Here is an 18,322-nt window from a genome sequence, read left to right as displayed (position 1 = left end):
GGTTGCTGAGCCTGCCGAACAGTCTGACGACTCGTCAAATGTATACGGTACATCATTCTCATTTTTAAATAACTTGCCAATTCCCATCCACCTATTTGATGGGGACGAAAACTTTAGGAACGCTCCTTCTTTAAATTCAGATTTCTTCCAGGAACTAGGTAGTTCAATAGATAATGTTACGACCAGTAGGTGTAGCTCGGGTACCTTACTTTTGAAACTCTTATACTCTAACCTCTGTTTCTCTGCGACCCTTTAATCTCATCGTTTGAAATGTCATTCTTTGTGCAGGCATGGACTTCGGGGACTTCTTTGCACACTACCAAGCTGCTGTCGAAGCTTCTGTCCCGAAGAAGGACAACAAAATAGCTCGTGGGGAAAGTAGCAAGACCCCTTCGAAGAAGGCCCGAACAGAAGATGCTCCCACCGACGCCCCCTCCAAAGAGGACTTAACACATCCGCCTGTCCCCGAGCAACAAACTCCCACGCCTGCCGATCCTCGGTCTTCCTCAAAGGCCATAGACAAAGAGACCACGGACCACTTGTCCGAAGGCTCCCTGCCCAGCCACATAGTTGGCATGGCCAGGGAGAGAATATATCGACTCTCCAAGCATAAGCGCTCCCAGGTCGCCATCAATGACACTGCCACAATGGATATCAACGAAATCATTAACAGAGGGTTGAACGAGATAGCCAGTGTAAGTCGCATTTTGATGCTTTGTCATTTATGCTAAACTTCCTTTCTCAACTCATTTTTTCTTCAGGGGTTTTTGTCCTTGACTGCTAGCTGGTGCCAAGCTGGGGCAATGGTCTCTCGAGAGAAGAACTTTGACTCCAAGCTTGCCCAGGCTACGCAAGCGCTTGAGGATGAGAAGACCAAGATGCTCGAGGAAAACAACAAGTTGCTTGTGGAGAACAAGGAGTTGGCTAAGCTGAACGAGCAGCTATGCGAGGACCAATCCACTCTTACCCGAGAGCTTCAGGAGAGTGAAGAGGCCCGGAATAAAGCCATCGACGAGCGACACAAATGGAAGGAGAACTGCAAACTCAACACCCAAGAGTGTAAACAGCTCACACTTTGGTTTGCTTATTATAATACCTGTTCGCATGACCGAACTTAGCATAGTACTTTGGTTTGCTTTTTTCAAAATATTTTTGAAAAATGCTCTAAGTACCGAAGCATGCTTTCACTTATTTTGTTCATGTGTTTACGTACCTCATGGTGGTACGCTTTGCTATCGATGTACCTTATATGCCCCCCAAGTGATCGAGGAGCTTTAGGTCCTTGGTCACTTGCCTTGACCACGACCTGAGCGAACATTACTGCTCGTTGCAAAATTTAACACTTGTAATACAGCAAAATAACACACGTAATGAACAAATACTTGTAAAAATAAATTTACAAAAGTTGGCAAGAATGACTGGCTGCGCACAGTCCCTTATAATCTTGTATTAAAAATGGACTAAACATGTCTTTACGAGTGATCTTAAAAAGATCTTACATTTATAAGCGATTAGCCATACAACGTGGCTAACCCTTTTTGCAAAACTTGTAAAAAGTAGAATTTAATACAAGCCAGTCCTTTAAAAAGGACTGTTCACTGATAATACTTGTGCAGGTGTTCTTCATTCCAATAACGTGGAACGAGATCTCCGTTTAGGCGTGCAAGTTTGTAGGTGCCCGGGTGAAGGACTTCTTCAATCTGGTAAGGTCCTTCCCAATTAGGTCCGAGTACTCCAGCAGTGGGGTCGCGGGTATTGAAGAAAACTCGTCGTAGCACCAAGTCACCGACGTTGAATTTTCTTTCTTTTACTTTTGAGTTAAAGTACCAGGCGACCTTTTGCTGGTACGCAGCAACTCGGAGTTGGGCTTTCTCCCGTATCTCGTCAATTGAGTCTAGGGACTCCATCATCAGTTGGTCGTTCTGGTCCTGGTCGTATGTTAAGCGTCGATGTGAGGGGGGATCTAACTCGACAGGTAACATAGCCTCATATCCGTAGGCTAAGGAAAATGGGGTATGACCTGTCGCTATTCGGTGAGATGTTCTGTATGACCAGAGGACTTCAGGCAGCTGTTCTGGCCATGCTCCTTTGGCGTCTTCAAGCCTCTTCTTCAGGGTGTCCTTAAGGGTTTTATTCATGGCCTCAACCTGCCCGTTTACTTGGGGATGCGCAACTGAAGAAAAGCTTTTAATAACACCATGCCTTTCACAGAAGTCGGTAAATAAGTCGCTGTCAAATTGGGTTCCGTTGTCTGAAACTATCTTTCGGGGCAAACCATACCGGCAAACAATGTTCTTGATGACAAAGTCAAGAACTTTCTTGGTAGTTATGGTAGCGAGTGGTTCAGCTTCGGCCCATTTGGTGAAGTAATCAACTGCCACGACTGCGTACTTTACTCCGCCTTTTCCCATTGGCAGGGATCCAATCAAATCTATCCCCCATACCGCAAAAGGCCACGGACTCTGCATCTGTTTCAACTCGTTTGGAGCTGTTCGTGGAATTTTGGAGAACCTTTGACATTTATCGCATCTTCGTACAAACTCCATCGAATCCTTGTTCATAGTTGGCCAAAAGTAGCCTTGCCTTAGAATCTTTTTTGCCAAACTCTGCCCCCAACGTGATCTCCACAGAAGCCTTCATGCACCTATTTCATTAGTTCCTTAGGTTTTTCTGGTGTAATGCACCTGAGTAGTGGCATGGAATATTCTCTTCGGTACATAACACCATCGACCAGTATGTACCTAGCGGCTTGCCTTTGCAGAGTTCTGGCCTTGTTTCTATCTGTTGGTAGTATACATTTTGTCAGATACTCCAAGTAAGGCGCCATCCATGTATCCTCCATTTGAATTTCCATACTGGCTTCAATTGCTCGTATGCTTAGCTCACTCAATCTTTCTACTGGCACAATGTTCAAGGTGTCAGCATCTTTCGTTCTCGCGATTTTGGCTAAGGCGTCTGCGTTTGAATTCTGATCCTGCGGTATTTGCTGGAGGGTATACTTCGTGAACTGGGCTAGCATGTCTTTTGTTTTATTCAAGTAGGCCACCATTTTTAGGCCTCACGCTTGATATTCCCCTAGAACTTGGTTCACTACCAGCTGTGAATCACTGTAAATATCAAGCGTCTTTATACCCATGTCTTTGGCCATTCTCAATCCAGCGAGGAGTGCTTCGTATTCGGCTTCAGTATTTGACGCGGTGAAGTTGAACCTAATGGCGTAGTGAAATCGATGCCCTTCCGGCGTTATCAATATCACTCCTGCTCCTGCGTGGGATTCGTTGGATGACCCATTCGTGAATAACTTCCATGAAGGAGTTTCATCTTGAGGCTCAGCCGCGCTAGGCTGCTCGCACTGCTCGCTGTCTGGGAGTTCGGTGAATTCTGCAATAAGATCATCCAAGACTTGTCCTTTTACTGCTGCCCGCAGTGAATACATGATATCGAACTGCCCTAGTTTGACCGCCCATTTTAATAAGCGCCCAGCCGCTTCTGGTTTCTGGAGGACTTGCCGAAGGGGCTGGTCGGTTAAAACTGTGATAGGATGGGCTTGGAAATAAGGGCGCAGCTTCCTTGAGGCCAGGATTAAGCAATATGCTAGCCTTTCGATGGGCGGATATCTCAGTTCTGCTCCGATCAGCCTCTTGCTTACATAGTAAACCGCTTTTTGTACGCCTTCTTCCTCTCGTACTAGTACCGCACTAGCAACAACTTCAGTGATCTCCAGGTAAATGAAAAAAGTTTCTCCTTCGATTGGCTTTGATAAAATGGGAGGCTGTGCCATGTGGGCTTTAAAGGCGTGGAAGGCTTGCTCGCAGTCTCCTGTCCATTCAAATTTCTTATTGCCCCTAAGTAGATTGAAAAAAGGGACGCATTTGTCTGTTGATTTCGAAATGAATCTACTTAGGGATGCGATTCTCCCGGTTAAACTTTGTACATCTTTGATCCTTTCTAGCGATTTCATATCGATCAGGGCTTTTATCTTGTCGGGTTTAGCCTCGATTCCTCTTGAATTTACAATGAACCCCAAAAACTTCCCTGATCCAACTTCGAAGGAACATTTGAGGGGATTTAACTTCATCTGGTATTTGTTCAATACATCGAAACATTCTTGTAAATCCTTCACATGTCCTTCTGCCTTTTTAGACTTTACCAGCATGTCGTCCACGTATACCTCCATGTTTACTCCGATCAGCTCTTTAAACATGTAGTTGACTAGCTGCTGGTAAGTCGAACCTGCGTTTTTCAGTCCGAAGGGCATTACTTTATAACAGTATAAACCCGTATCGGTCCGAAAGCTGGTGTGATCCTCGTCAGGGGGATGCATGCTAATCTGATTGTAGCCCGAATATGCATCCATGAACGAGAGGATCTTGTGTCCTGCAGTAGCATCAACCAACTGGTCGATTCTTGGGAGTGGGAAGCAGTCTTTTGGGCAGGCTTTATTGAGGTCTGTAAAATCCACATAGGTTCGCCATTTACCATTAGGCTTGGGAACCAGCACTGGATTGGAGACCCACGATGGATAATACGCTACCCTGATGAACCCATTCTCCTGTAATCTTTCGACTTCTTCTTTTAAGGCTCTCGACCGATCTTTATCGAGCAGCCTTCTTTTTTGCTGCACGGGTGGAAAAGTCTTGTCTATATTCAGGACATGGCTGATAACTGCAGGGTCTATCCCAGCCATGTCTTTGTGCGACCAGGCAAAGACTTCCTGGTTCCTTCGCAAAAATTCCACCAGTGTGTGCTTCGTGGTTGGTTATAGGTTTTTCCGACCTTCACGACTCTGGTCGGGTCTTTTTCGTCGAGTTGGACCTCTTCCAGGTCCTCGATGGGTCCAACGTTCTCTTCAAAATCCCCAAAGCGAGGATCTAGATCTCTATCCTCACTTTGGGCAACACCCTATTTGGTGACCTCATCACCAGATTGGGCTTGTGTATCAATTGCCATCTGCAACCTATCTGAGGTAGTGCTTTTCGATGTTCCCTTTTTCGCCTCCGTAACTGAGGCGTTATAGCACTCTCTGGCCTCCCTCTGGTTTCCCAACACGCGTCCTACCCCTACGTCTGTTGGGAATTTCATGGCTAAGTGCCACATGGAGGTGACGACCCGTAGATCAACTAGTATGGGCCTCCCAATGACGGCATTGTACGCCGAAGGACAATCGACTACTATAAAAGTAGTAAGTAATGTCCTGGTAGCAGGCGTTGTACCTGTCGTCACTGGCAGTCTGATTGATCTGGTGGGGGCGAGTCCCTCACCAGAGAAGCTGTATATTGTTTGGTTGCAGGGCTCCAGGTCCTTAACGGACAGTTTCATGCGTTCCAGCGAAGACTTATACAGGATATTCACCGAACTTCCTGTATCAACTAGCACTCTCTTCACCATCATGTTGGCCATTTGGATATCCACGACCAGCCGATCGGAATGTGGGAACCGGACATGTTGGGCATCGCTATCAGAGAATGTTATTTCGCCCTCTTCTGACCGAGCCTTTTTTGGCGCACGGTCCTCCACAGTCATCATCTCGATGTCTTGGTCGTGGTGCAGAGTCCAAGCGTATCGTTCCCTGGCCTTTCCGCTATTTTTCGCGAGGTGCGGGCCTCCACAAATGGTTAACAGTGTGCCAGTCACGGGGGCAGGCTGCAAAGGTGGCGAGCGTTGGCGTGTGGGCGCTTGCTCATTGCCACCTGGAGCTTCTCGTTGGGAATTTCCCGAGGCCCGTACGTATCTTCTCAAGTGTCCTTTTCTAATAAGGAAATCAATTTCATCCTTCAGATGGTTGCATTCGTTGGTGTCATGTCCGTAGTCGTTATGATAACGATAGAACTTGGTAGTGTCTCTTTTCGAAATATCCTTTCGAATGGGGGTAGGTTTCTTATAAGGCACACTGGAACTCGTGGCTTGATAAACCTCTCCCCGAGACTCAACAAGGGCAGTGTAGTTAGTGAACCAAGGTTCATAACGGTTACCCTTGGCTCATTTATTGTCGGAGGTGGAAGGCTCATTGTGTGGCCGTTTTCCACCATTCTTGCCATTGCCGTTACCGTTCCCGTTGCCTTTGCCATTGCCGTTAGGTTTAGACCCATTGGCGGCTTTGGCAGGCTCGGCAGCCTTCTTATCCTTGCCTGAAGGCTTTCCATCGTCGGCTATGGCATCTTCGAGCTTGATGTAACGATCAGCCCGGTCCAAGAATTCTTGGGTAGTTCTAACCCCATATTTGCGGAGGCTCTTCCAGAGGGGGGAGCGATGCCTAACCCCTGCGGTTATGGCCATCATTTTTCCTTCGTCCCCCACTGTTTTCGCTCTAGCTGCTGCTCGCATAAAGCGCTGGATGTAGTCCTTCAGCAATTCTCCATCCTGCTGGCGAATTTCAACCAGCTGGTTTCCCTCGGTCGGATGCACACGACCTGCGTAGAACTGTCCGTAAAACTCTCTTACGAACATCTCCCAGGAAACTATGCTTGCAGGAGGGAACTTAAAATACCACTCCTGTGCGGCATCAGAAAGTGTTGCAGGGAAGATCCTGCACCGAGCATCTTCAGACACTTTCTGAATGTCCATTTGTATCTCAAACTTATTGACGTGAGATACCGGGTCACCGTACCCATCAAAGTTCGGAAGCGTAGGCATTTTAAACTTGCTAGGAGTCTCTGCCATAGCTATCCTCTGGATGAAAAGAGTGCCTTTCCTCCTGTCGTGATCGATATGAGATGTTCTTCCCCCGACCAGTTGTTGCACCGCCTGGTTGAGGGCATCTATCTGGGCTTGCACAGCGATAGGAATCGTTGTGGCCTCTATTGCTGGGGGGATGTTCTCACCATGCCGCTCGCGGCAATCGTTGAGCACATCTCTCAAGTCCTCGTCTCTTCTCCGTTGCTCGCTAGCTCCGAGCCGGTTGAAGACGTTATTCTGCCTGGATTGCCCCCTAGCGTCCCGTCTGTCGGGTTGGTCATCCTGAGGTGGCTGATTCCTGTTTCCACCTCTTTCGTCATTCCTTCGACCGACATTTCCTCTGTCGGAATCGGCTTCATCATAACCGTTGTCATCTCTGAATCGTGATTGGCTATGACGGGATCGACTGTTTCCTCGATTTCCTTCCCGGGCTGAAACGTCCCGAGCGTTAGAGGGTGGCCTGCGTTGGTCATTAGGTACCCGTTCATTATCATGTCGTGCGGGACCTCGGACCGCAGAGCCAACTCTGAGTTCCTCTTATTACCAGGAGGATGCTCTCCTCTGTTCGGAAGGTTCGGCTCGTCGCCCCTATGGCGTCTAGGACTATGAGGCTGATGCTCGGTCCTATTCTGCCTCTGATGCGGGGGATTGCCGCGACCAGCTTGGGATGGAGGCTATGCCTCAGGGTCCTGTGGGACATCTTCATGAGGCACCTAAGGCTGCTCAGGCCTTTGTGGGCTCGAGGGTTTGATAGGCGGGCTAGGATTGGGACCCCTGTGCGGTGGCCCGTTTGTGGGTTGATCAGAGTGCGTGGCAGGTGCAGCCTGATTCTTAGCAAATTGCAAGGCTGCCTCTAGGGCTGCCATGGCTTCGCTCTGGCGACGGTCCATCTCCGCTTGCCTTTCGCTTAACTCCGCGCGTTGCCGTTCAATCTCTTGCTGCTGCCATACCATGATTTCGGCAGCACTTTCTTGACTGGCCCTCAGATTGGCCAGCTCTTCATGCAACGCCCCCAGAGTACTCTTTAGCATCGCGTCATCCATTTCTTCCTCCTCAAAGTCCAAATGTGGCTCATCTACAGCCACACTTGCAGGAGGAGGAGGAGGAGGAGGCGGGTTTGATGGTGCAGCAGCGGCGGCAGTTTTCCTTGCAGCTTTCGCCATTGGTTTTCTCAATGGTGATATGTCAAGCTCTCAATGAAAGCACCAGAATGTTGACCCTGATTTTTGGAAACTGACACGGAGTCAAAATACACTTGACGTGGATGAATGCGTTGAAAAGAACGTAATGACAAAAAGAATAAGAACACGATATTTTATAGTGGTTCGGCCCCAGGATCTAGTAATAACCTACGTCCACTTAGATTGTTATTGATGTGAGATTCAAAGGAGTGATCAAAGAACTAGGGTTCAATGAGTTTCACTAACCTTTGCAGAAAAATACAATATGAGTGATATGATAACTCTGATCTCAAGCGATTTAGAAGTCAGAAAAGAAAAAGAAGGATCCCCTTCCCTGAGCCCTCTTCTTCTATTTATAAGCTCAGGGAAGATTTACATTGATTTGTTACAGATATTATTTCCTAAATAATCAGATACTCAGGAAATCATGGGAGAGAATTTCGGATTCCATCATAACTACCTAAGATTTCCTCCGCGTGTTACGTGCCTACGACAAGACTGGTCGTATGAAGAGACCGATCGCATAATGCCGAATATCTTCCTGGTCGATAGTCGAACACAGGTTTTTCCGGGCGTCAGCCATGTGCAATTAATTCCTGCCATGTCATTCACTTCTGATTTTTGGGATAATAATATATATATATATTTTAATATTATTTATTTAAATATTTAAAAAATATATTATTTATATGTATTTTTTAAAATATGAAAAATAAAAAAATTATGTCATAATTAGGGCTGCTTAGTGCAATGTTATCTAGTAATATTTTTCCGGGATCGGATCCCCTTCTAAATTCACTACTCTATCTTACTCATAATGACAACTATATGAGACCCTAGTGGTAGTATTGGTTTACTAGTGTACGTTGGAACGGTTCATTATGTCATAATTAGGGCTGCTTAGTGCAATGTTATCTAGTCATAATTTTTCTGGGATCGGATCCCCTTCTAAATTCACTACAATATCTTAGTGCAATGTTATCTAGTAATATATTTCCGAGATCGGATCCCCTTCTAAATTCACCACTCTATCTTACTCATAATGACAACTATATGAGACCCTAGCGGTAGTATTGGTTTACTAGTGTACATTGGAACGATTCATTATGTCATAATTAGGTATGCTTAGTGCAATGTTATCTAGTAATATTTTTCCGTGATCGGATCCCCTTCTAAATTCACTACTATATCTTACTGCAATGTTATCTAGTAATATTTTTCTAAGATCGAATCCCCTTGTAAATTCACTACTCTATCTTACTCATAATGACAACTATATGAGACCCTAGTGGTAGTATTGGTTTACTAATGTACATTGGAACGGTTCATTATGTCATAATTAGGGCTGCTACGTGCAATGTTATCTAGTAATAATTTTTCGGGATCGGATCCCCTTCTAAATTCTCTACTATATCTTAGTGCAATGTTATCTAGTAGTATTTTTCGGGATCGGATCCCCTTCCAAATTAACTACTCTGTCTTACTCAGCATGACAACTATATTAGACCCTAGCGGTAGTATTGGTGTACTAGTGTACATTGGAACGGTTCATTATGTCATAATTAGGTCTGCTTAGTGCAATGTTACCTAGTCATAATTTTTCCGGGATCGGATCTCCTTCTAAATTCACTACTATATCTTAGTGTAATGTTATCTAGTAATATTTTTTCGGGATCGGATCCCCTTCTAAATTCACTACGCTATCTTACTCATAATGACAACTATATGAGACCCTAGCGGTAGTATTGGTTTACTAGTGTATGTTGGAACGATTCATTATGTCATAATTAGGTCTGCTTAGTGCAATGTTATCTAGTAATATTTTTCCGGAATCGGATCCCCTTCTAAATTCACTACTCTATCTTACTCTTAATGACAACTATATGAGACCCTAGTGGTAGTACTGGTTTACTAGTGTACGTTGGAACGGTTCATTATGTCATAATTAGGGCTGCTTAGTGCAATGTTATCTAGTCATAATTTTTCTGGGATCGGATCCCCTTCTAAATTCACTACTATATCTTAGTGCAATGTTATCTAGTAATATTTTTTCGAGATCGGATCCCCTTCTAAATTCACTACTCTATCTTACTCATAATGACAACTATATGAGACCCTAGCGGTAGTATTGGTTTACTAGTGTACATTGGAACGATTCATTATGTCATAATTAGGTATGCTTAGTGCAATGTTATCTAGTAATTATTTTTCGGGATCGGATCCCCTTCTAAATTCTCTACTACATCTTAGTGCATTGTTATCTAGCAGTATTTTTCGATATCGAATCCCCTTCTAAATTCACTACTCTATCTTACTCAGCATGACAACTATATGAGACCCTAGGGGTAGTATTGGTTTACTAGTGTACGTTGGAACGATTCATTATGTCATAATTAGGTCTGCTTTGTGCAATGTTATCTAGTAATATTTCTCCGGGATCGGATTCCCTTCTAAATTCACTACTATATCTTAGTGCAATGTTATCTAGTAATATTTTTTCGAGATCGGATCCCCTTCTAAATTCACTACTCTATCTTACTCATAATGACAACTATATGAGACCCTAGCGGTAGTATTGGTTTACTAGTGTACGTTGGAACAATTCATTATGTCATAATTAGGTCTGCTTAGTGCAATGTTATCTAGTAATATTTTTTCGGGATCGGATCCCCTTCTAAATTCACTACTATGTCTTACTGCAATGTTATCTAGTAATATTTTTCCGGGATCGGATCCCCTTCTAAATTCACTACACTATCTCACTCATAATGAAAACTATATGAGACCCTAGTGGTAGTATTGGTTTACTAGTGTACGTTGGAACGGTTCATTATGTCATAATTAGGGCTGCTTAGTGCAATGTTATCTAGTAATAATTTTTCCGAATCGGATCCCCTTCTAAATTCTCTACTATATCTTAGTGCAATGTTATCTAGTAGTATTTTTCGGGATCGGATCCCCTTCTAAATTCACTACTCTGTCTTACTCAGCATGACAACTATATGAGACCTTAGTGGTAGTATTGGTTTACTAGTGTACGTTGGAACGGTTCATTATGTCATAATTAGGTATGCTTTGTGCAATGTTATCTAGTAATATTTTTCCGTGATCGGATCCCCTTCTAAATTCACTACTATATCTTAGTGCAATGTTATCTAGTAATATTTTTCTGGGATCGGATCCCCTTCTAAATTCACTACTCTATCTTACTCATAATGACAACTATATGAGACCCTAGCGGTAGTATTGGTTTACTAGTGTACGTTGGAACGGTTCATTATGTCATAATTAGGTCTGCTTAGTGCAATGTTATCTAGTAATAATTTTTCAGAATCGGATCCCCTTCTAAATTCACTACTATATCTTAGTGCAATGTTATCTAGTAGTATTTTTCAGGATCGGATCCCCTTCTAAATTCATTACTATATCTTACTAAGAATGACAACTATTTGAGACCCTATTGGTAGTATTGTTTCACTAGTGTACGTTGGAACGGTTCATTATATCATAATTAGGTCTGCTTAGTGCAATGTTATCTAATAATAATTTTTCAGGATTGGATCCCCTTCTAAATTCACTACTATATCTTAGTGCAATGTTATCTAGTAGTATTTTTCGGGATCGAATCCCCTTCTAAATTCACTACTATATCTTAGTGCAATCTTATCTAGTAATATTTTTCCGGGTTCGAATCCCCTTCTAAATTCACTACTCTATCTTACTCAGAATGACAACTATATGAGACCCTAGCGGTAGTATTGGTTTACTTGTGTACGCTGGAATGGTTCATTATGTTATAATTAGGTTTGCTTAGTGCATTGTTATCTAGTAATAATTTTTTGGGATCGGATCCTCTTCTAAATTATCAATTGTATCAAATGAAAATATATTGTACAACTATCCGAGACTCTATGATATTATATGAATATCAAAATTTCAATCCAAGATTCCCTAAAAAATGAAACTAACCATAGATTAATTACTCTCAACGAAAACTAAATTATTTGTGCATGTACACGTACGGTTGGCCTTTTTATTTTAAAAAACAGAAAAAAATAACAATAATAATTTATGTAATTTAATACAATTACCATAATTTTTTAATTAAATGAATTTAAAAAAATTAAAATTTAGTTCAAATTTGATAAGATAAAACTTTCTTATTTTATGATTGGAAGATATTAAAAAATTTAATTAATTTTTCTTAAAAACTAAATAAATTTTGAGAATTTAATGAAACAACCAAAATATAATATTAATTTAAATTTATTAATAAAATAAATAAATTAAAAAAAATTCGGTTACCTTTCTTAAATCTAAAAAAAAAAACCATGTTAATGGAAATTAAGATTGGTAGCTTATCTATCTCACCAAGTGACCACTATTTATCTTCCCTATGTTTTTATCATGTAACATATTTCAACCAATGTTATTAATTGTACCTATAATATTTTTTTTAAAACACAACAACTTCATTGATGTCTTTTATTCTCTCTATTTTATGTGAACACACAAGTTGATTCTATATATTTTATAGATTTCCTCCTCTTATATTCTCTACATATCTCAGCTTTTGCTTATAGTTATAACGGAAAAGTAACCATTCGAGTCCCGGATTATGGCTCCTCCCGAAATTATAGGTGATCCATACTACCAAATAATAACAGGTGATATTGATAACACCATCAGACTAGGTGAAGGTTCTGATTCTTTCTTTGTTATTCACCTCTTCGCAAAATTTTCACGACATTCACTAACTAGTAGCGAACCAAATTTTACAAATTGGATGGTCGATAACGGCATGGAAGACTCTATTTGTTGCGATACTATTGTATTTATTTCAAGACAAACGTTGATGGCCAATGAAAATAATCATGCCAAAGTTATCATTGACGAGATGCTAGGTGAGGCTTATCTCCATCCTTCTATATTTTTTCTTTCAGATAAAATTATTGATTACGCTCGAAAGATGTGGAACGAAGAGGATTTTAATTTTTGTGTAAAAGTGGATGTTCATGTTTTTGTTTATGATCTTCCTCCAAAACACGATTCTGGCATTGATAGTGATGTTGATAGTGAGGAGTATATGGATAATATGACTATTAATTTCGTGGCGGCAAGCGAGAAATCCATTGAAAGATTGGAGAAAGTTTTGATTAAAGATGATCAAATTGTATGTTCTATTTGCTTTGAGAATGTTCATGTTGGTTTGGAAGCTACAAAGTTACCTTGCACACACACATATCATGAAAAATGTATTGTTCAGTGGCTACAAACTAGTAAATTTTGTCCAATGTGTCGATTTGAGATAGTTTAAAAAAATCATTTTTATATTTGTTACACAAATTTCAGCATGTATTAAATCCTATTATATACTAATAATCCGAAATTTATTTACAATTTTTACATATAATTTCGAAAAATGTGGGAACATTTGAATTTCAATATTTATATAACAAAACATTGCATGTTTAATTAGAAAGACTTATTCATTTGAAAGATACATATTCATCTTCCCAATAAAATAATAAAAATAAATATAATAGTTATATATTTATAAATGAATTAATCCACATTTATTCTATCAGCACAACTTTATCTATAATTATTAAATGACATGTTCACATTAAAAGGCAAAGGTTCATAGAACCTATATATATTTTCGAAATACCCTATTGTAATGCAAAAAAAAAAAAAAAAATTCCAATAATATTTTGAAATTTATAATTTTGTACATCAAAGATAATTATTATGGATGTAAATTGTTCAACTTCCCATATTAATTTATGATATTCTCTATTTTTTTTATTAATTTTTAATTGCTATTATCTAGATCCTATTAATATTTATCATGTTTAAATATAATATAATACTTTCAAATTTTCAACCACCCCACTAATTATATTAAATGCACATCTTCATATTTAAATACTCTAACCAACTATCTATAACCTAGCATTAAAATAAAATAAAAATTAATATTGCACAATTGTGGTTCTCTAAACCCTAATTTCGAAATTTATAATGAAAATTTTGAAAATTATAACAATTATATTATTACACATTAATTAGGGTTTACACTAATTACTATTTTGAACAATTAATTATTGAATATATGTTAAATATTAAATGCACATCTTCATATTCAAAGACTCTAACCAACTATCTATATCCTAGCATTAAATAAAAAAAAATTAATATTGCACAATTGTGGTTCTCTAAACCCTAATTTCGAAATTTGTAATGAAAATTTTGAAAATTATAACAATTATATTATTACACATTAATTAGGGTTTACACTAATTACTATTTTGAACAATTAATTATTGAATATATGTTAAATATTAAATGCACATCTTCATATTCAAAGACTCTAACCAACTATCTATATCCTAGCATTAAATAAAAAAAACATTAATTTTGCACAATTATGGTTCTCTAAACCCTAATTTTCGAAATTTGTAATGAAAATTTTGAAAATTATAACAATTATATTATTATATATTAATTAGGGTTTACACTAATTACTATTTTGAACAATTAATTATTGAATATATGTTAAATATTAAATGCACATCTTCATATTCAAATACTCTAACCAACTATCTATATCCTAGCATTAAATAAAAAAAATTAATATTGCACAATTGTGGTTATCTGAACCCTAATTTCGAAAATTATAATGAAAATTTCGAAATATTATTGGATTTATACATATTTTCTAAATTTCAAAATTATATTAAATGCTATTATAATTTTGAAATTTGTAAGTATCAACTTTTCAACCACCTCACTAATTATATTAATTAATCCTATTATAATTTCGAAATTTATAAGCATCAACTTTTCAACCACCCCACTAATTATATTAAATGTTATTATAATTTCTAAAAATTTAAGTGTAGTTCTATTGGTTAAAAATTCTGGTGATTCTTAATTACAAAGAAAAGGTTCATAGAACCTACACATATTTTCGAAATTACCTATCATTATGCAAAAAATTATATATAATTATTAAAATTACAAATTTTCTACTTCCCATCAAAACACAATGGTTTCAAAAATGATTTAGTATTTTTTTTTAAATTTATAACAATTATATTATTATACATTAATTATTGAAAATATGTTAAATATTAAATGTACATCTTCATATTCAAAGACTCTAACTAACTATCTATATACTAACATTAAAAAAAAATTAATATTGCACAACTGTGATTATCTAAACCCTAATTTCAAAAATTCTAATGAAAATTTTGAAAATTATAATGAAAAATTTGAAATATTATTGGATTTATACAGATTTTCAAAATTGCAAAATTATATTAAATGCTATTATAATTTCGAAATTTGTAAGTATCAATTTTTCAACCACCCCACTAATTATATTAATTAATGCTATTATAATTTCGAAATTTATAAGCATCAACTTTTCAATCACCCCACTAATTATATTAATTGATGCAATTTTAATAATATAATCAGTTTAAATATAAAAAATATTGAATAGTGCTACACACCATTCGAAAAAAAAATCAGAAGGAATAGGCTGGAGAAATGACTAGTTACGAAAATGGTTTGGAAGCTGAACAAGAAGATACAAAATCCTTATCTTCTGAACATGAAGTAGACCTTGCTGGGGGAACACGTTTGGAAGAGACAAATGATGAAGATGTACCAGAAGACAATGTTGAATGTGGCATTACTGAAGAATGGACCGAACCTGATATTGCGCAATGGAGGAGCTTGTTTCAATTTTTGGATATTGACAAAGAACCAGAACATATTCAGTTCTCGGACTTCGAAGGGAAGGAGTTTGTAAGTATTGAACAAGCACAATCTTTTTATTTTTTGTATGCAAAAATGATGGGGTTTAGTGTTAGAAAAAAACTGAAGAGGGAGGACAAAAAAGGTATTTTACACATTAGAAGTTGGGTGTGTTCAAACGAAGATTTTAGAGAACAAAAATATTGTAATCTTGATAATAGGTGTAAAGAAGCTCGTGCTCTAACAAGAATAGGTTGTAATGCAGAGTTTAGAATAAATTTAAATAGGGAAACTAACCACTGGATTACTAAGTGTTTTAATAACCACCACAACCATAAGTTTGCCTTCTTTCGTGAAAAACCATTTCTTAGATTTCATAGAATATTTAGGGATGAGATGAGGGAACAAGTTATGTCAATGAAGAGAGCCGGAATTAAGACATCCCAAATTTGGAATTACATGGTAGAAGTTCATGATGGTTGGGAAAATGTGGGATGTATCAAAGATGACTTGTACAAGGGAATCTGTAAAAAATATTCAACTTGGCATGATTGTGACACGTCCACAGCAATGGGTTATCTCGAAGCAAAAAAAGGGCTGGACAACATGTTTTTCTACAAGTATGATGTAGATAAAGAAAATAGATTGAAAAATTTATTCTGGTCTGATGGGACTTCCCAGGTTGATTACCAATTATTTGGTGATTGTTTGGCTTTTGATTCTACTTACAAAACCAATAGGTATTTTTAATATATTTTTTTACCTTATATCGATTTTTCAGTAAAATATCAAATATCATATTAATTTTTTGTTCAACAGGTACGGAAAGCCATTAGTAAAACTACTTGGGTCTAATAATCATGACAAAACATGTGTGTTTGGAGCTGCACTTCTTGATAATGAGACTTTGACCACATATGATTGGGTATTGGAAATATTTTTAGAGTGCATGGGTGGTAAGATGCCGTCAGCAGTTTTGACGGACGGTTGCAAAGCAATGAACAAAGCACTGGATAATATTATGCTTGGTGTTCCACATCGTATTTTCTCGTGGCACATACTAAAAAATGCAATGCACCATGTACACAATATAACATTCCATCAAGAATTGAAGAAATTTATTTTCAGGTAATACATTAAATGATGTTTTATCTTATTCTCTCAATTATAATATGAAAACATTTATATTTTTCTTTTTTTTACAAAAATATAGGTATTACAAGGAGGAAGAATGGGAGGATAATTGGAAAGTGACTGTGAATAAATATAGATTGACAGGAAATGCATGGGTGGAAGCACAATATGGCACAAGAAAGCAGTGGCAGATATTTTTCTGCGTGGTATTTATTTTGGTGGAGCTACTGCTACCGGTAGATGCGAATCTATGAATGCATTCTTGAAAAGAGATTTGCAAAATAAAATACAATTGTGGATGTTTATACGACACTTTGACCATGCTTTATCTATGTTACGTTACAAAGAGATGAAAGAACACTACAAAACTAATTTGACTGAACCGGTTTTGAACCAGACAACTATGCCGTGTGTGGAGGATGAAATTTCTTCAATTTTCACAAGGGAAATTTTTACAAGGATAAGAAAGGAGATACGGCGTGGCGATAATTATATTGTCCTAAAGGATGATAAGATACCAGGTTACACTCTTTGTTTGGTGAAAAAATATATTGGTTCTGGATTAAAGCGCAAAGTGTTAATCTCCAACGATGGGGATGATGTGCGATGTGATTGCTATTCTCTTGAGACAAAAGGAATTCCATGTAGACATATTTTTATTTCATTGAAGAATTTGGAGAGAAGAAGTTTGCCAATTTGTTTGGTAAATAGACGTTGGCTAAAAGATGCTAAAGAAGTTCAACTGTTAACTCAAGGTAATGAAAGAAAGTGTCCTCATCCTAAAGTTATTGAAAATTCTAGGTAAGGTGGTGTAACCACACATACTACTATCACGTCGTACCTTGCTACAAGATCGAGAGAAGCATTTCAAAAGGCTATGAAAGTTATATCAGAGTTGAATGCTGAATTGGAAAAAATGCCACCAGATGAAGAGTTAAAACATCCTCAAAATGATGAAGGAGTATTTCCTAATAATATTTTGGACTCTCAGAATAAAAAAACAAAAGTCAGACCAACTATAGCCAGTTTGTCGAAATCATTCTCTGGAGGTGCAAAGAAGAGAAAACCAAAAAAATCGCTATTACATTGCAAGTATTATGGTGAGGTTGGACATGATTCAAGGAATTGTCCTATGCAGCCAAAGTCCACTACAAAGAAAAATGGTCATTCGAAGAATAAGAAGAAAAAAATCAATCCATGATTAGTGATGTCTTTTGTATAATTGTTTACAAACACTTTCTGTATTGCAATCATTAATTTCGACTACAATAATATAGGGCTAATTATTGTGTTTTTTTTTCAAATATTATAAATATGGTATTGAGAATTGGAAAATTTAATTCATTTGCATAATTAGGGCCTACACTAATAATTAGTTTGAACAATTAAATATTGAATATATGTTAAATAGCAAATGCACCTCTTCATATTCAAAGACAATACAAAATAATTGCACATCTTAAATATGGTATTGAGAAGTGGGAATTGTTAATGCACCTCTTCAAATTGAAAGACTCAAAGACTATATATATCCTAGCATTTAGTAAATAATTAATTATTAT

General features: G+C 38.1%; 2 protein-coding genes across 2 annotated transcripts; both read left to right on the top strand.

The window, feature by feature from the left end:
* The first annotated feature begins 647 nt into the window (after positions 1-647).
* Positions 648-13,173, top strand: LOC133779935 (uncharacterized). Its single transcript, XM_062219831.1, has 3 exons — positions 648-695; positions 762-1,059; positions 12,800-13,173. Exons 1-3 carry the CDS (start codon positions 648-650, stop codon positions 13,171-13,173), a joined length of 720 nt encoding a protein of 239 aa, XP_062075815.1.
* Positions 13,174-15,416: 2,243 nt separating this feature from the next.
* On the top strand, positions 15,417-17,014 carry LOC133779934 (protein FAR1-RELATED SEQUENCE 5-like). Its single transcript, XM_062219830.1, has 3 exons — positions 15,417-16,366; positions 16,446-16,754; positions 16,840-17,014. The coding sequence occupies exons 1-3, from the start codon at positions 15,417-15,419 to the stop codon at positions 17,012-17,014; spliced, it is 1,434 nt and encodes a 477-aa protein (XP_062075814.1).
* The last annotated feature ends 1,308 nt before the right edge of the window (positions 17,015-18,322 follow it).

Source organism: Humulus lupulus, chromosome 5 (genome assembly GCF_963169125.1).
Source record: "Humulus lupulus chromosome 5, drHumLupu1.1, whole genome shotgun sequence".
NCBI classification, from domain to species: Eukaryota; Viridiplantae; Streptophyta; class Magnoliopsida; order Rosales; family Cannabaceae; genus Humulus; species Humulus lupulus.
This window is presented reverse-complemented; position numbering and strand designations above follow the sequence as displayed.

Excerpts from the sequence above, each read along its gene's own strand:
- LOC133779934 (XM_062219830.1), top strand. The coding sequence starts at position 15,417 with ATGACTAGTTACGAAAATGGTTTGGAAGCTGAACAAGAAGATACAAAA. Across the intron at positions 16,367-16,445 it reads TCTACTTACAAAACCAATAG|GTACGGAAAGCCATTAGTAA; the intron begins GTATTTTTAATA and ends TTTGTTCAACAG. Across the intron at positions 16,755-16,839 it reads TTGAAGAAATTTATTTTCAG|GTATTACAAGGAGGAAGAAT; the intron begins GTAATACATTAA and ends ACAAAAATATAG.
- LOC133779935 (XM_062219831.1), top strand. The coding sequence starts at position 648 with ATGGATATCAACGAAATCATTAACAGAGGGTTGAACGAGATAGCCAGT. Across the intron at positions 696-761 it reads GGTTGAACGAGATAGCCAGT|GGGTTTTTGTCCTTGACTGC; the intron begins GTAAGTCGCATT and ends TTTTTTCTTCAG. Across the intron at positions 1,060-12,799 it reads CAAACTCAACACCCAAGAGT|ATAAAATTATTGATTACGCT; the intron begins GTAAACAGCTCA and ends TTTTTCTTTCAG.